General features: G+C 38.3%; 3 protein-coding genes across 4 annotated transcripts; 1 reads left to right on the forward strand and 2 right to left on the reverse strand.

Moving 5' to 3' along the window:
* The first annotated feature begins 1,032 nt into the window (after nt 1–1,032).
* On the forward strand, nt 1,033–8,878 carry LOC104085848 (nudix hydrolase 25). 2 transcript variants are annotated; one of them, XM_009589964.4, is made up of 6 exons: nt 1,033–1,332; nt 2,694–2,744; nt 3,062–3,154; nt 3,325–3,419; nt 8,286–8,397; nt 8,490–8,878. In XM_009589964.4, exons 1-6 carry the CDS (start codon nt 1,267–1,269, stop codon nt 8,592–8,594), a joined length of 522 nt encoding a protein of 173 aa, XP_009588259.1. In that variant the 5' UTR covers nt 1,033–1,266; the 3' UTR covers nt 8,595–8,878. The 2 variants fall into 2 exon arrangements, with proteins under 2 accessions (XP_009588259.1, XP_018622729.1); XM_018767213.3 differs by lacking the exon at nt 2,694–2,744 and having other exon boundaries at nt 1,121–1,332.
* A 1,646-nt stretch (nt 8,879–10,524) lies between these two features.
* On the reverse strand, nt 10,525–11,252 carry LOC138900458 (uncharacterized). Its single transcript, XM_070187203.1, has 2 exons — nt 10,608–11,252; nt 10,525–10,554 (listed from the first exon to the last, which is right to left on the reverse strand). The coding sequence occupies exons 1-2, from the start codon at nt 11,250–11,252 to the stop codon at nt 10,525–10,527; spliced, it is 675 nt and encodes a 224-aa protein (XP_070043304.1).
* A 1,473-nt stretch (nt 11,253–12,725) lies between these two features.
* On the reverse strand, nt 12,726–14,612 carry LOC104085849 (large ribosomal subunit protein eL31-like). The gene is made up of 3 exons (XM_009589965.4): nt 14,493–14,612; nt 14,280–14,402; nt 12,726–13,157 (listed from the first exon to the last, which is right to left on the reverse strand). Exons 2-3 carry the CDS (start codon nt 14,360–14,362, stop codon nt 12,878–12,880), a joined length of 363 nt encoding a protein of 120 aa, XP_009588260.1. The 5' UTR covers nt 14,363–14,402; nt 14,493–14,612; the 3' UTR covers nt 12,726–12,877.
* Between the last annotated feature and the right edge of the window lie 2,371 nt (nt 14,613–16,983).

A 16,983-nucleotide genomic window follows, 5' to 3' on the forward strand; every position in this document is an offset into this window, starting at 1 on the left:
TCAATGAGTTGATACACACGTTGATTATGATTGAAGAAGGTTAGGAGAAAAAAGAATCCAGCTTTTAGTTGTGGAAGAAAAGAATGGAAATGAAATGATGGAAAATTGGTTAAAAGTAAAGAATTTAAGCGTTGAAATCAGGGAATAAAAACAGCTGGTTTACACATTTTGTTAACTTTTGAGGTGCTTCAATTTTTTGTTTAACACATACCATATGATGTGTAAGAAAGTCTCTAAGTTTCAATTTTTACAAGATTGGGTGACTAATGAGTCAAATTGCAAAATTAAGAGTGAAATTTCTTCGCTAGTTCAAGAGAGAAAATATGTATTGAACCAAGTTTAATTAAAGACAAAATGGATTTAATGATTTGATAAAAATACGATAAAAATGCATTTATTAAACTATTATTAGTGAACATTTCAATAAATAGAATTTTTTTTATATTCCTTGTTATCATGTACCCACTTTGCACACCCTTACCCATATTAATTGATGCATATTTTTAATGGATTTGAGAAAATGATTTGAAATGAGTAATTAATAATGTGGGTATAAGTGTATAACAGGAAAAAAAAATTTGTCTCATTTTAATATGATAAAAGTGACAAATAAAAATAAAAATCTATTTTTAAAATACTAAACAAGTAAAAGTGAACGGAAGGAGTAACTTTTTAAATTCCTTTATTCCAGCAAAAATAACATGGAATAGGGTCCATGCCCAGCCCGGGGACATCATTGATGAGATATAGGCAATTCAACACACAACACACACAAATAAGAATATAATTTGGTCTATAATAAAATTTAGGGGTAATTTCTTAGTGTATTTCACATCATCAATTATCTTTTTTTGTGTGTGTAGAATTACGCTTCTATTTAAACACGATTATGTAAAATTGAGATGCCAAAACTAGTTGTTATGTCTAATTAAGTGAAACCACCAAGAATATTGTAAGATTTATGATATCCTCAATAAATTATGAATATAAAAAAGAAATTATATTGGAAATATCGAATATAGTGGAAGAGAAATAGTGAAACAGAGCGTCATCATCACCTCATTCCTTTGAGCAAAATGCATAAACTCTTTTTGCACTTTTTAAAGTTGTAGTAGTACAAAGCTTTGACTTTTATCATATTGCTCAGCTCTTGTTTCTGATTTCTGATAGTGATCCTCTCTCTCTCTCTCTCTCTCTCTGACTTTCTTTGAGAAAACATTTGTACAAAGACAAAAAATCCAAGAAAAGACAGTGCAGCAGCTTCAAATGGAGGGACTCCCCTCTGGTTATCGTCCCAACGTTGGAATTTGTCTCATCAACCAAGATCATTTGGTACCTTTTTTCTTTTTCTCCCTATCATTTATGAAACATTTATTGAAGTATTCCTTTCATTTACTACTCTATAAATAAAGCTGCTGCCTTTCTAACTTAATTTTATTGATAGCGATTTGTTTGATTTGCTTTCTGGTTCTGGGGTTGACCATTTATAAGTTTCTTATTAGAATTTCCACTTAGTTATCTTGATAAAAATTTGATATATATTTTTTTCAGCCTCAGCAAATCATTTGATGTACTATGGGTGTATAACTACCATCTCATCAAGAATTATTGTATTGTTTTTGGGCTTTAAGTCTTTTGATTTTCTGTGTAATTTGAATGTTGATTTCTCTATTTGGATCTAAGGAACAATTATCGCGTTGTTAAAGATAAGTTTGATGATTACAGGTTTGATTTGAGAATCATCAGTGGTGCTTATACTAAAAATGCAAGGGAAAGGATTAAATCAGTAACGGAGCTGTTAGATTAAAGGGGTGACAATTTGAGATTTTTTAGTTGGTTGGGATATTTGAGATATTGATGTTTGTTAAATGGTAGAAAAAGTGATTGTCTATTGGTCTAACCTGCATCTAAATCTAATCTCTAAGGAAGAAAAAAGAAATCTTGTAAGGGATGCTAAAAGAGAGCACTTTTACTTGATGTCAATAATTATTATGACTTGTAGAACTAGGTTGTTTTAGCTTTCTGATTTGTCAAATAGGAGCTAAAAACAAAGGACTAAAATTAGAACAAGCCCGAAAACATAAAGAAGGAAAATAGGGAACAATAGGTGCGACGAACCTGCACAATAATGTTAGAGTTGAGGTAGATTTGAGCTGGTTTAATCTTGCCTGTGCTCTTGGAATGACAGTGGAGAAAAGGAGTCCGCTGGTTGTCATTATGTTAGTGTTCCATAGACAAGGTTAGCACTTCCACATAGACGGGAAAGAACTATATTTCTGCCAATAGATGTATTGTTATATTTTCCACCTTGTACGTTTCATGACTAATGACATTTTCAATATTTTGATGAACTTCTGATTTTCTCACCTTAAACGGCTCAGTGTTGATTACCTTTTTAGAGTATTTGATTGTTGGATATTCCACATCGGTGGGGGTGTGGTCCTTTGGTTTCCTTATATGATCTTGCCTCTTAGCTGCTTTAGGGGTTGAGACTTGCACCCAGAAATTTCATTTTATTGCTTCCTCTTTTTGCGTCTTCCTTTATCCAATATACATAATCATAATAAGATAATAATTTTCACTTCTCCCTGAAATTTTTATTAATGGAACTTGTTACGGCAGAATGTTATCTGCTGTAAGTAAATAAATAGGTAAGAAACTGTGTATTTATATGGTGGTGATGCAATTTGCAGGTTTTCGTGGCTTCGAGATTGAATGTTCCTGGAGCATGGCAAATGCCACAGGTTAATTGCTATTAGTATCTTCCTTACTCTCAAACGTTCAAATGATTTATTCACTGTTGAAGGTGGTTCAATGTCAGCTGGCTAGGAATAGAATCATTGTCTAGCCTTTATTATTAATATTTGAAAGCAGGAACTTTTGTAGCATTGGACTTCTGATCCTTAAGTGAAAATTGCCCCGTGCCATCAACCAAAATTTATCTACTCACTGTTTGTTCAAACTAACTTGTGGCACCTAGCTAGAGTCACTCAATGAATTCTTAGCTGTGCTTGTATAATTTAGCTGTCTTATGAGGTTTATTTGATTCTTGCTGAGTTAGGGCGGGATTGAAGATGGAGAGGACCCAAGATCTGCTGCCATTAGGGAATTGCGTGAAGAAACTGGAGTAACATCAGCTGAAATAATTGGAGAGGTCTGTTTAAAGTTTCTTTCTTTGGATAGTATGTCAAGGTTGTGTCATGTTAAATGTTAACTTCCCTAGGATCCCAAAATGTTTATCCTGCGAAAACATCAAACTTTGGTATGTTCCAAACTATTAGATTGATTACTCGTTTATCTATAAAGGTGGTTTCATATTGTCAGGTCCCACAGTGGTTAACCTATGACTTTCCACCAGCTGTAAAGGCCAAAGTAAGCCGTCTTTGGGGAGGAGAATGGCATGGACAGGCACAGAAATGGTAGGTACCGTATGGTATTTTGATAAGCTAATATTTTATTCTTTTAATGTGTATCAAGTTGAATAAGTTTTTGTTAAGTATACTTCCAAGGGGAATATTGTGCTTGTCAATCATAAAAATTTGTGGAAACAATTTCTAAAAGAGAGTTAAGGGGAACATTGTGGCCATAAAAGACTTGTTTCCTGTGAGCCACTTATGCTTGCTTCATCAAACTCTATATCATCCCTTATTCATACTTTCTCTATCGAGCAATGGTATCAAATTAAATTGCTGTGGTATGGGTCAAACCTTAGCAAAAGCAGATCAGAAGATAGACGAGTGAGGTCCATTTAGTCCTTCTCAATTCACTCTCTTTCTCTCTCTCCTCTGTTCACTTGCATTTCGTAGATATTTGTCCTCTTTCCTCACAGGTCCATACTGGAAAAAGATAACACTCTTTGTAGTTTCCTTAGGCTGTGGGCTTTGGTTGGTCTGAAAGGTATTACTGAAAACGCATAGGTGATAAAGGAACGAATTATTCTCTCAAGGAAGACGACCGCCAGGTTTCATTCATCGGTACTTAAATGTAATTTGGTTTTCTTGTGATTTGCATAGAAAAGATTACAGTTAAGTGGGAGTGCTTCCTCTGATATCAACTATTTCATCATCACTCTTGTTCACTACTGAATATTTTCCACCTTCATATTTGAAATGTTTCGGTATGTCACTGAAATGTAAAATGTCGGTGGATTTCCTTTGGAAGTGGATTTAATGGTCTAGAGTTAAAATCTACGAACGACTATTTGTTTTTAAAAAGAGTTAAATGTACTTAATTTTCATCAAATTTGAACTATTTCCTATTAACTCCAGTTTGGTCAAATTCATTTAGTCTTAACTTGGAATTAACAAAGTAATAGGTATGAGGGCAGTCTAGCTGAAAAGTTGTTGACTTTCTCACACGGTTTTTTTTTCATATGCTTCAGAAACTGTTTTTTCCTGGTTGTGCGACACTCTAGTCAATGTGAATATGTTGTAATACTTATAGACGGTCATATGGAATTATGTCATTCTTGTTACTCATATTAAATTGTAGTAATAGTTAAAATTTGATGTGAAAGGAAAATTGTGCAACCTGAGCATAGTGTTGATAGTTCAATGCTCTATGTCCTCAATTACATTATGAAATGATGCTAACAAGTCCCACGCCAGGAGAAAAATAACGGTCCTTTCGGGATAACCTACATCCTAAATTATATTTTGAATCAGTCACACTCAAATGCACTTGTCAGTTGTCACGACCCAAATTCCCCATCCGTGAATTGTCGTGATGCCACTTAATCTCTACGACTAGGTAAGCCTAACACTTGCGGAAATAAAATAAAAGCATGATCATTAACAACTAACAGTAATGATAATTTAAATAAGCAACTAAATGCCGCTCGGCATATACAATTACCAACTTTCGAAATGTCCGAAACAATCCCAAAACCCGGAACACCGTAAGTCACAAGCTACTAAGAAGTCTTAACTGTTCTATACATCATTTTTCTACTGAACGAGGAAAAATGAACATAAGGGGATAGAGGGGGACTCCGAGTATCTGTGGGCGCGGGCAGATGTACCTTGAAGTCTCTGACAGCAGCGGCTACAACTACAAGCGAGGATGGTAAGAAAGACCTGGATCTGCACACGAAAAACATGTGCAAGAAAGGGCATGAGTACACCACAATGGTACCCAGTAAGCGCCAAGTCTAACCTCAGTCGAGTAGTGACGAGGTCAAGGCTCTACTAGTATATAGTAATATAGCAAGACAAGAATGAAATATCGCAGTATAATAAAGACTGGAATTGAACAAGGAAGAAAACATAACAGCTCAGTACACAAAAATGCAATAGAGGATCTCCCGAGATACCGTCTCGTAGTCCCAAACGTAAATGTGCAGGGGGATCTCCCGAAATACCGTTCCGTAGTCCCAAAGTAAATATGCAAGACAGGGGGATCTCCCGGAATACCGTTCCGTAGTCCCAAAGTAAATATGCAGTACAGGGAGATCTCCCGGAATACCGTTCCGTAGTCTCAAAGTAAATATGCAACCAAACAATAGAATTCAATAGTTACGGCACGAAATTCTACAGTTCAACCTAAGTACCAGTTAAGGAAAGACAGGTAAATTCACTAAACATGCTGCACGTAGTTCAAGTAAACAGTTAAGGCAAGTAGGCATGTTATTCTAGTCTAGCAGGATACTACACATGCTCATGAAACTCAAATAAGAAGGAAATCAGGTTATTACTTAGTAGAAAAATCGGGTTTTTACACAATTAGCCCGTGTACGTATTAGTCACCTCAATTACACGATACTCATATATCAAAATCAGTACAAATCCTACGGGGAGTTCCCCCACACAGGGTTAGGCAAGCCACTTACCTCGAACCAAACTCAAATCAATCCGAAATAATGCTCTTTCTACGAATATCCGACTCTGAATGGCCCAAATCTAGCCAAAACCAATTGCATAATATAAATATAACTACAAGAAACTAATCTAGCGAACAAAATCAAAGTTAAAGCAAGAAATTGGAAAATCGCTCAAAAAGCCTCCCCGGTCCCACGTGTCAGAATCGGGTAAAAGTCACAAATTATGAACACTCATTCACTCACGAGTCTAACCATACCAAATTTGCTCAATTCCAATACCAAAATCCCGATCAAAACCCCAAAATTCGGCCTAGGTACTTTTCTTAAATTTCCCCCAATTTTCCACTCCAAATCACTAATTTATTGATGAAATTTAAGACATAATCATGGGAATTAACCAAAACTAGGTAAGAATCACTTACCCCAAACACCCACGCAAGAATCTCTCCAAAAGATCTCCCAATTAAATTTTGTGATATGAACTCAAAACCCTCGATTTGAACCTTTAAATCTGCCCAGTGATTTCTTAATCGCGATCGCGGAAATAGCCTCGCGATCGCGAAGAACAACTTCGCTGCCCCAGGATTTAACCCTACGCAAACGCGGTTCACTAGCCCTCATGTTTACGCGAACGCGAACAACCCCACGCGTTCACGAAGAACAACACTTAAATTCCAATGTTGCTTTACTTCCTCTTCACAAACGCGGCCTAGCCCACGCGTTCGCGATGCACAACCTGACCAACCTACGCGATCACGTCCTCAAATTCGCGAACGCGAAGAACAACTTTAGTTGGCCTCTCAGATTGCCTTACGCGATCGCGAGACCTCCCTCGCGAACGCGATGAAGAAATAGTCTGCAACAAAACACCAGAAAATTTGCTATCTTCCTTAAGTCCAAAATGGCCAGTTGAGCATCCGAAACACACCCGAGGCCCCCGGGACCTCAACCCAACATACCAACCAATCCCAAAACACCATACGAACTTAGTCGAGCCTTCAAACCACCTCAAACAACGCTAAAATCATGAATCATCTTCCGATTCAAACTTAAAGAACTTGAAACTTCCAAATTCGACAACCATAAATGATTGATCCCAAATTTTGCACACAAGTCATAAATGACACTACGAACCTACTCCAACTTCCGGAAATCCATTTCGACCCCGATATCAAAATTTCCACTGCCGGTCAAAATCGCCAAAATTCTAACTTTCACCAATTCAAGCCTAATTCTACTACGGACCACCAAATCACATTCCGGACGCGCCTCTTAAGTCCAAAGTCACCTAACGGAGCTAACGGAACCACCAAAATTCAAATCCGAGGTCGTTTACACACAAGTCGACATCCGGTCGACCTTTCCAACTTAAGCTTCCAAATAAGAGACTAAGTGTCTCAATTCACTCCGAAACCACTCCAGACCCGAACCAGCCAACCCGGTAAGATATAATACAGCTGTAAAGCACAAAAGAAGCAGAAAAGTGGGGGAACAGGGCTATAACTCTCGAAACGACCGGGCGGGTCGTTACAACACTAGAAAAGGTATTAGGAAAATTTCTCCTTTAAGTGGAGCTACCTCTTTGTCTATCCTCTGGTGAATTATGTCACCCTAAGTAAGGAGTTTCATCCACGTTAAAGAAGTATGGAGTGCTATAGCAATAGATATGTCTTGTACTAATTTTGGGACTTGGGAGCCGATGTAGTTTAAATCAAATATTTCTTGTATTACCAGGGGCTAACTATGTTACATGGACTCGAAAACATGTACCTGTATTTGGTAAGCGTGTGTACAAGAATCCCATAGGTACATATAGTTTTGTTTCTAATTTGGTGTATATTTTGAAGATTTTCTTAAGACGTACTCTACGACCTTTCACACCCATTCGATACGGATAGGTCAAGACAATTGAAGGATCTGTGGCCTAGGGAGCTAATGGATTAATTACTTAAAGGGTCAGCAATGAACTTGGGATCGGTAATGGTAAAGCAACAGCCTGCAATTAGATCTAGATTTCCTACTTCTGCAGTTCTGCTTTTGTAAAATGAGGATTCTGCATAATTTCTTTCAACTTAGTGGTTGAACTGTGTCAAGTATCAGTGCTGCTTTTTACTTGATTATGATTTGGATTTGCCGCTGCCTTTTACCTTGTTGTTGCTATTAATTGGTTATTGCTTCCTTTCATTGTTCTTGAGTCGAGGGTCTATCGGAAATAGTCTCTCCACCGTAAGAAGGTAGAGGTAAGGTCTGCGTACACATTACCCTCCCCATACCCCACTTGTGGGATTCCACTGGGTTTGTTGTTGTTGTATGATTTGGATTCACCTCTCATTAAACAAGAGAAGTATATAAACAATTGTATTCCATAAGCTTTGTCTAGTTTTCTGCCAAAATGCCAGATTTCTGCTATTGTTAGATATCTGTTTGTAACTTAAACTTGGCTTAAGAAAATAATTGTGACTGGCAGGTTTCTTATGAGATTTACCAACGATGAAAGTGAGATAAACTTAGCGACTGGTGAAGCAGAGGCAGAATTCTCAGAGTGGAAATGGGCGAGGCCAGAAGAAGTAATTGAACAGGTGTTTGGCGAAGTGGCTAGCCACTACAATTCTCTATACACTTTAATGCATGTCAAAAATCTAACTTGGGAACCTTGTGTTTCTGATAACAGGCCGTAGACTACAAGAGGCCAACATATGAGGAAGTTATTCAGACTTTCCAACATTACCTTAATGATGGTAGCAAAGCTGCTAAATGCCAATCAACAAAATGGTGACTTCTGTGCATGTTATTATTCCTCACACAAGTTACTTGTTATTCGGATTCTCGACTTCACTGGGCTCTTTGTACATGAACTTGTCTTGTAAGATCTGCAAATATAGGTCGGTGATCTGATTGTAATAACATACTTCCTTCTGAATGTTAATTGATTTTGTCTGAGAAAATAGATGTTATTGAGTAGCCGAACTATACTTTTACAGTGAAAGACCAATGTGTAACAGTCAAGCTAGTTCCTTTGTGCAAGATCAATTTAAGCAAAGAAGTTAATTTTGTTGTTGATGACCACTAAGTTGAAGCCCTGAGTCATATGGTCGGGTGTCTGGGCTGTAGTTGCTATAACCTACACATCATTTGCTAAAATTTCTGCTCATTTTACTTCAACTTAGCCTGGAAAATAAGGGCTGAGTGTTGGTTTTACAATGAAGATTACAGAAATGATATTGAAGAAATTTTTCCATATACGAGTTTTAGCTGTAATTATGTACCAAAATTGTAGATTCTGTTACAAGAGATTCTCAAAGCATGCAATTACTAATCCATTAGAGAACATATCCAAATCCACATTAAGCAGCCAAAACGTAATGACTACAACAACCACTTGGTGTAATCTCACTAGTGGGGTCTTGGAAAGGTAGAGTGTACGTAGGCCTTAACCCCTACCTTCAAGCAGTGTTGTGAAGAGCGTGAAGCGAGAAAAAGCGACAAACCCCATTTCGCTTAAAGCGAGAAGCGAAGCGCTCGCTTTTTTGAAGTGAAGCGAAATTTAAAAAAAAATGAATAAATAAATATTGCATAGACAACATATATATATATATATATATATATTGCATAGACAACACATGTAATTGTAAGCAAATGTTCAATACTTCAATGTAAAAACTAAATAGTAGCATCAATCAAAGCACAAAATGAGCATCCTATTCTTCTACAAGATTGTCAAATTCTTGTATTCCACTATCATTATTATATTGCTCGTCATCTTCTTCAACTTCTTCTTCTTCATCAACTAGGGACAAAGTAGCTGCCTCTTTTCCCTTCCTCTGTGAACTTGAAGTTGAGGTACTCCCCCTCAAACCATAAATCCTCTCCCCAATTCCACGCGCTTCCGCAACATCACCCCAAGTGAAATCAGAAGTTTCCTTAAATACTTCTTCATCTGCATGATCTTCCGGGACTCCAGTTAGCCATTCATTAGCATCATCGATGTTTTCCAAACTAATTGGGTCAATTACATTGCGAGCGTTGTAACGACGCCTCAATGTTCTATTGTACTTAATGAATACTAGATCATTGAGACGCTTCAAGGTTAGTTTGTTTCTTTTTTTGGTATGAATCTGCAAATAATAAGTAATTAGTAAGTTTAGGACAATTGAGATATAATTTAATTATCTCAATATACTAAATCTTTCTTCTTAGTTCTTACATGTTCAAACACGCTCCAATTCCTTTCACACCCGGATGAGCTACATGTTAGACTTAGAACCTTGATGGAAAACTTTTGTAAATCTGGAGTGGAATGACCATATTGCTTCCACCATTCAACTGTATAAGTAGAACAAATTTTCAAAACATAATATTGATAAAGAAATAACTTATTAACTATAAAACAACATATAAGCACTCGCTCACCTGGTGACTTCGTATTTCTTTGTCTAATTGCCATGTTTTTTCCAAAAAGTTGCTCAGCATTCCTATAAATACTAAACTGCTCTGTTATTTTATCTTGCACGGATTCTTCGGGTATCAACTTCTCAATACATTCATATTATCCATTCCACAAAGGTTCATCTCCTAGAATCCTTTCTTCGTTGTCATAAAACAGTTCCGGATTCAAAACAAGTCCAGCTGCATGCAAAGGGCTATGAAGCTTACTATCCCACCTTTTATCTATGATCTCAAAGACTCTTTTGTATGTTCTTTGATCACTAAATGAGACTTGAATAGCCTCCTTTGCCCTATCCATTGCTTCGTACAGGTAGCCCATTGGTGGCCTTTGCTCCCCATCCACCAAACGAAGCACTTTAACTAAAGGACCACCAATCTTCAATGCATGAACCACATTGTTCCAGAATGAAGGAGAAAGTATAATATCTGCAGATTCTCTCCCTCGAGCTTCCCTTCCATAGGCACTGTTAGTGTACTCATCTGAAATAAACAATTTCTTCAAATTGCTTTTTTGCTCATACATCCTATGCAAAGTCAAGAAAGCAGTAGCAAATCTTGTCTTTGCGGGTTTTACCAAGCTTCTTTGTTTAGTGAATCTCTTCATCATATTCAATAACAAAGACCTTTGAACAATATAGGAATACACTCTAATTGCCTGATTAAAGATTGAACTAAAGGGTCTTTCCTTGAAAATGTCACCGAAGATCAAATTAATGGAATGTGCTGCACACGGAGTCCAATAAATATGCGGGTACCCAGCAGACATCAAATCGCCAGCTTTAACATTTTCACTGGCGTTGTCTGTGACAACTTGAACAACATTTTCTGCTCCAATAGAGTCTATTGTACTCTTGAACAAGGAGTACATTTTGGTTGAATCAGTCGAAGAGTCGCTTGCATCAACAGACTCAAGAAACAGGCTTCCCTTAGGAGAATTCACCAAGATATTGATGATCATTTTTTCATTTCTCGCCGTCCACTTATCCATCATAATGGAACAACCAAACTAGTTCCATTCTACTTTGTGCTCCTCCACGATTTTGTTCACCTCTACCACCTCTTTTTTTAGATATGGCCCTCTAACTTCATGATATGTTGGAGGCTTCATTCCTGGACCATATTGGCGTAGGCCTCAATAAAAGCAGAAAAAGTGTCAGTATAATTAACACAATTAAAAGGAAGACCTGCATCATACATCCACCGCGCAAACATTGTAATTACACGATCCCTCAAAATCGTTTTGGCATCAATTTGAGGATTACCACTTTTTCCTTCCTTATCTCCAGATTTTTGCGAGAAGTAACAATCCATATGACCTTTGGTCTTGCCAGTAGATCCACAACTAGAAGACATTGGTTGCATCCTTCCCCGCTTTTGTGATTTTGGTGGAAGCGACGAAGCATCGTCACCTTCTTCTGTTTCATCATCATCATCAAGATTATACAGTTCTTGTTCATGAATCAGTTGAGTCTTTAACTCTCTCTTTTTATGAAGGAATGCTTTCAAATCTTCCTTCACATGCGACGGAACTTTAGGACAAGATGCGATATTTGGATCACCGCCGATTAGATGCGCTTTTTGACGATAGATTCCTCCATTTGAAATCTTGTCACAAAAAAGACATCTAATTGCCATCTTGTTGGTCTCGCAAACTCTTTCAGAGTAAGCCCAAGCCGGATCTTTCCTATCTTCTTTTGGCGCCATTAAAAGAACAACTACATAACACATAAGAAAGGCAATAAGAACTAAGAAGTAAGAATAAACTATAAAGGATATAAAAAATCATAGGAATTCTCTGTTAATAACTGGAAAAATTGGGCAGTAAAATTCTGAAAAAAATTCGCCAACATTTCACTGCTTTTTGGACGTTTAGAAAGAAAAAGAATAATAAGAAGAAGAATGGAAATCAGAAGTTCAGAACATACCTGTTGAAGTCTTGAACTTGAAGGTGAAGAAGAACCCTAGTTGATGATTTGAGATTCTTTCAGAAATCAGAAGTGATGAAGAAGAAGTTGCTGCTGTTGAAAGTTGAAGAATACTAGTCGTTGTTGTTGAAGATCAGTGTTTAATCCAAAAAACTTGTTTTTAATAAAATAGGGTTGGGTATTTTAATATAGAGAAGCGGACGCTTCTTCTCTTCGCTTCGCTTTCCCCGCTTCTCGCTTTTTACAGAGAAGCGATCGCTTTTCCTACCTGAGTCGCTTCAGCAAACTAAAGCGCTGCCTTTCACGCTTCGCCTCGCTTCTCGCTTAAAGCGAGCGCTTTTTTAAACACTGCCTTCAAGAAGGCCGAAAGGCTGTTTCCGATAGACCCTCGGCTCAAAAAAGGTAAAAGGACAACAAGCATACCAATCGGAAAACCGAAGCAAAAATACAGAAGTAACAGTAGGTACTACATTCAGAAACAAAAGCAACAAGTAATAACATAACAAAACGTAATGACTGCAGTGATACTTAAACCATGAAGAACAGAAAAGATGATTCAATTAAACTGGTGGCAAATAGGATGATCCAAAAAAACAAAATTAAGTTTCCTAACAAAATTGATCAGTCTCAAAGAATTACAAAAACATCATGTATTTTTTTTAATCATTCTCCACTACTGATAGATAGCTTAATCTTCGTCCTCAATGATCTTAGTGCCAAGCCCCTTCAATCCCTCTGGTGGGATCTCAGTTACTGTAACCAAAGAGTAGAGCTCCTCCTTCGCATCTTCATCGTCATTCCTCTTGCGAGCAATACGAACTCTGACCCTCCTTGGAACACTTCTGATTCCCCTGCTCCAGATGTGCTTGTTCAGCTTCACGTCCACTCTGACATCCTTTGTTCCCATTGCTTTCTGTGCAAACTTACGGATCTCTTTGATAGCATTAGGGGCCTTCTTCTTGAATGTGCTATTAACAAAACACCAATCTATAGTTAGGCAGTCAGCTCACAGCATAATTTATACTTGAATGGTCACTAACACATGAAATGATAGCTCAAATTCTTCTGATGTAACACTATCTTCCAAATTACTCCATTTGAAAGGTTATGATGTTATGTTTATGGGTCTCAAATTTCAGCTCCTGCTCATTTGATCTAGAGATTTTTCCTTTTGACGAATTTAGGAACTTTTGCTAACAGAGCAATTGAGGCAAGGAAATACTCTGTAGCATGCGAGTTTGAACATATGTCAGTAATTGGGTCCCAAGCTGCTCACAACATAAGGTTTTGCATCACATAATTATATTCTTTGAACATAACTGAAAACTAGAAGCTCCTACTATTAGCTCACTTTTTGCTACTTTCAATACGAACACTCCATTCAAACGACTTAGAAATAGAAAAATCACAACCATACCAACATTGTGAAATAATGGTACTTTGATTGGTTGACAGAAGCTAAAAGATCAAACTGTACCTAGACTGTCTCTGTTTCAAACATTCTACTCGGCTAAATCAATAACTGATAATTAAGCTTGAAAGAAGTGATTTTGGTGTATAACAGTATTGAAGCATGTCAATCTTCTCTTCCTAAAAGCTCCTAGATGAGTATTTATTGCCTTTCAATTCCATTCACAGATTTTCTTTTCCACTATTTTACAAATTTTGTTAACAGTTCACCAGTGTTTAGTAAAATTTTGCTCATGCAAGCACACAAGGGCGACCTAGTTTCTTTCCTTGGGTACCTGAACTAAACATCACTATAAAACTCAAAAATCCCCAATACTATCATACATTTACATACACATAAACGGATTAGCAAAAGTCAGGTACTAAAAATTGAAAATGAAAACAACATAGCTTGATGATCAAGTGCCTGATTTCTTCAGCTTAGTTAGATAAACGATAATCATAAAATAGACAAAATTAATCAGCTTTATTAAATTAAGTACTTGATATTTTATTTAATAAATGATCTGATTTGGGTACAATAACCAAACACTGATTCAGACTATGAAACTGAATATCAAATCAGGATTAATATGAATCCTAAGTCAAATAACCCTTAAGCATAAAAAGATAATACATACCAGCCATGCAAGCGCTTGTGGAGGTTGATGGTGTACTCTCTAGTAACCACTTCCTCTTTTCTTCCTTTAGTTTTGTCCGACATTTTTGCTGCTCCAACTCCTTTACTCTACAGTTACACTTTCCTGTATACAATCAACAAAAATACCTTTTCAATTTAGCTTAAACCCAAAACCAAGAAAGAGAGAAAGAGAGGCTGAGGAGAGAGCACTTACTAGGGTTTCAAAGAAGGAGGCAAAGAGCGGGCCGAATGGTAGAGCAAGTGCTATTTCTACTCTTTAGCTGGGCCTGCCTATCAGGCTACTTGAGCTGCTCCATAACTCCTTTTTTCGGCCCAAAGAAAGCAAATTCCATATGGCTTGAAAATCTTGTTCTTTTGGACAAGTTGGGAAACTTTTTAAGGTGGTATTAAATATTTATACCAGCACTATATCTACTTATAGGGGCGGGCTTACGCGGAAGGCGTGGGCTATAGCACACAAAAATTAAGTAATCGAGAGGAATTCAAGTTTTATGGTCGTAAAACACGAAAAACGAGGAACGACCACGGCGGGGCGGTGACTATGAGTCCTTAGGTCGTTTTTTATGGCTCAGAAAATATTAAGCGATCCGGGTCCGGAGGTCGGGCCCACGCGGAAGGTGTGGGTAATAGTACACGAAAATTAATGAATCATGCACAATACAGGTTTATGGCCATAAAACGACAAAAAAATGAGAAACGGTCACGGGGCAGTGACTATGGTTCCTTAGAATATTTTTGATGGCCCATAAAAATTTAAGGCAATCCGGGTCTGGGGGAGGGGCCCACGCTAAAAGTGGGCTATAAGACACGAAAATGAGGGAATCGGGCGAAATTCAAGTTGTATGGTCGCAAAATGCCAAAAAATGAGGAACGGTCACGGTGGGGCATTGACTATGGTTCCTCAGGTCATTTTTTATTGCCTAAAATAATTTGAGACGACCCGGGTTCGGGGGTCGGGCCCACGCGGAATGTGTGGGCTATAGCACATGAAAATCAGAGAATGAGGTGGAATTCAAGTTTTATGGCCGTAAAATGCCAAAAATAATGAACGGTCATGGCGGGCGGTGACCATGGTTACTTAGGTCATTTTTTATGGCCCAGAAAAATTAGAGTCGATCTGGGTCCAAGAGTCAGGCCTACGCGGAAAGCGTGAGTTATAGCACACGAAAATCAGAGAATCATGTGGAATTCAAGTTTTATGGCCGTAAAACGCCAAAAAATGAGGAACGGTCAAGGATGGGCGGTGACTATGGTTCCTCGGGTCATTTTTTATGGCCCGAAAAAATTTGAGACGATCCGGGTCCGGGGGTCAGGCCCACGCAGAAGGCGTGGGCTATTATAGCACATAAAAATTAGGGAATCGGGCGGGATTCAAGTTTTATGGCCGTAAAATACCAAAAAATGAGGAACGGTCACATCGGGGCGGTGACTATAGTTCCTTAGGTCGTTTTAATGGCTCGGTAAATGTTAGGCGATCCGAGTCCGAGAGTCGGGTCCATGCGGAAAGTGTGGGCTATAACCCATAAAGATGAGGGAATTAGGCGAAATTCAAGTTTTATGGCCATAAAATGCCAAAACATGAGGAACGGTTACGGCGGGGCAGTGACTATGGTTCCTTATATATGGAAATCGGGCGGAATTCCAGTTTTATGGCCGTAAAATGCTAAAGAATGCAATAGGTCATGGAGGGACGATGATTATGGTTCCTTAGATCGTATTTGATATCCCGAAAAATATTAGCCGACCCGGTTCTGGGGGCCCGGACCCACGGCGAAAGGCGTGGGCTATAGCACACGAAAATATAGAAATTGGGCGGAATTCCAGTTTTATGTACGTAAAATGCCAAAAATATAATTTTATCATGGCGGGGCGGTTACTATGGTTCCTTAGGTCGTATATGATGTCCCGAAAAAATATTAGGCAATCTGAGTTTGAGGGCCCGGTCCCACGGCGGAAGGCGTGGGATATAGCACACGAAAATATATGAAATAGGTGGAATTCTAGTTTTATTGCCGTAAAATGCCAAAATATGTAATTTGATCATGGAAGGGCGATGACTATGGTTCCTTAGGTCGTATTTGATGTCCCGAAAAAATATTAAGCGATCCAGGTCCGGGGGCCCGGGCCTTTGGCGGAAAGCATGGGCTATAGCACACGAAAATATGAAAATTGAGGGGAATTCAAATTTTATGGTCGTAAAATGCCAAAAATGTAATTTTGTCATGACAGGGCGGTGACTATGGTCCCTTAGGTCGTATTTGATAATTATTATGTGATCCGGGTCCGGGGGCGCGAGCCCACCGCAAAAGGCGTGGGTTATAGCACATGAAAATATAGGAATCGGGCGGGGCGGAATTCCAGTTTAATGGCCGTGAAGTGCCAAACAATGTAATTTGGTCGTGGAGGGGCGGTGACTATAGTTTTTTAGGTGATCCTGATTCGGTGGCCCGGGCCCACGGCAGAAGGCATGGGCTATATAGCACACGAAAATATGAGAATCGGGCGGAACTCTAGTATTATGGCCGTAAAATGCCAAAACATATAATTTGGTCATGGCGGGGCGGTGACTATGGTTCCATAGGTCGTATTTGATGTACGAAAAAAATATTAGGCGATTAGGGTCCGGGGGCCCGGGCCCACGGCAGACGATGTGGGATATAGCACATAAAAATATGGAAATCGGG

The sequence above is a fragment of the Nicotiana tomentosiformis genome, chromosome 10 (assembly GCF_000390325.3).
Source record: "Nicotiana tomentosiformis chromosome 10, ASM39032v3, whole genome shotgun sequence".
In the NCBI taxonomy this organism is placed as follows: Eukaryota; Viridiplantae; Streptophyta; class Magnoliopsida; order Solanales; family Solanaceae; genus Nicotiana; species Nicotiana tomentosiformis.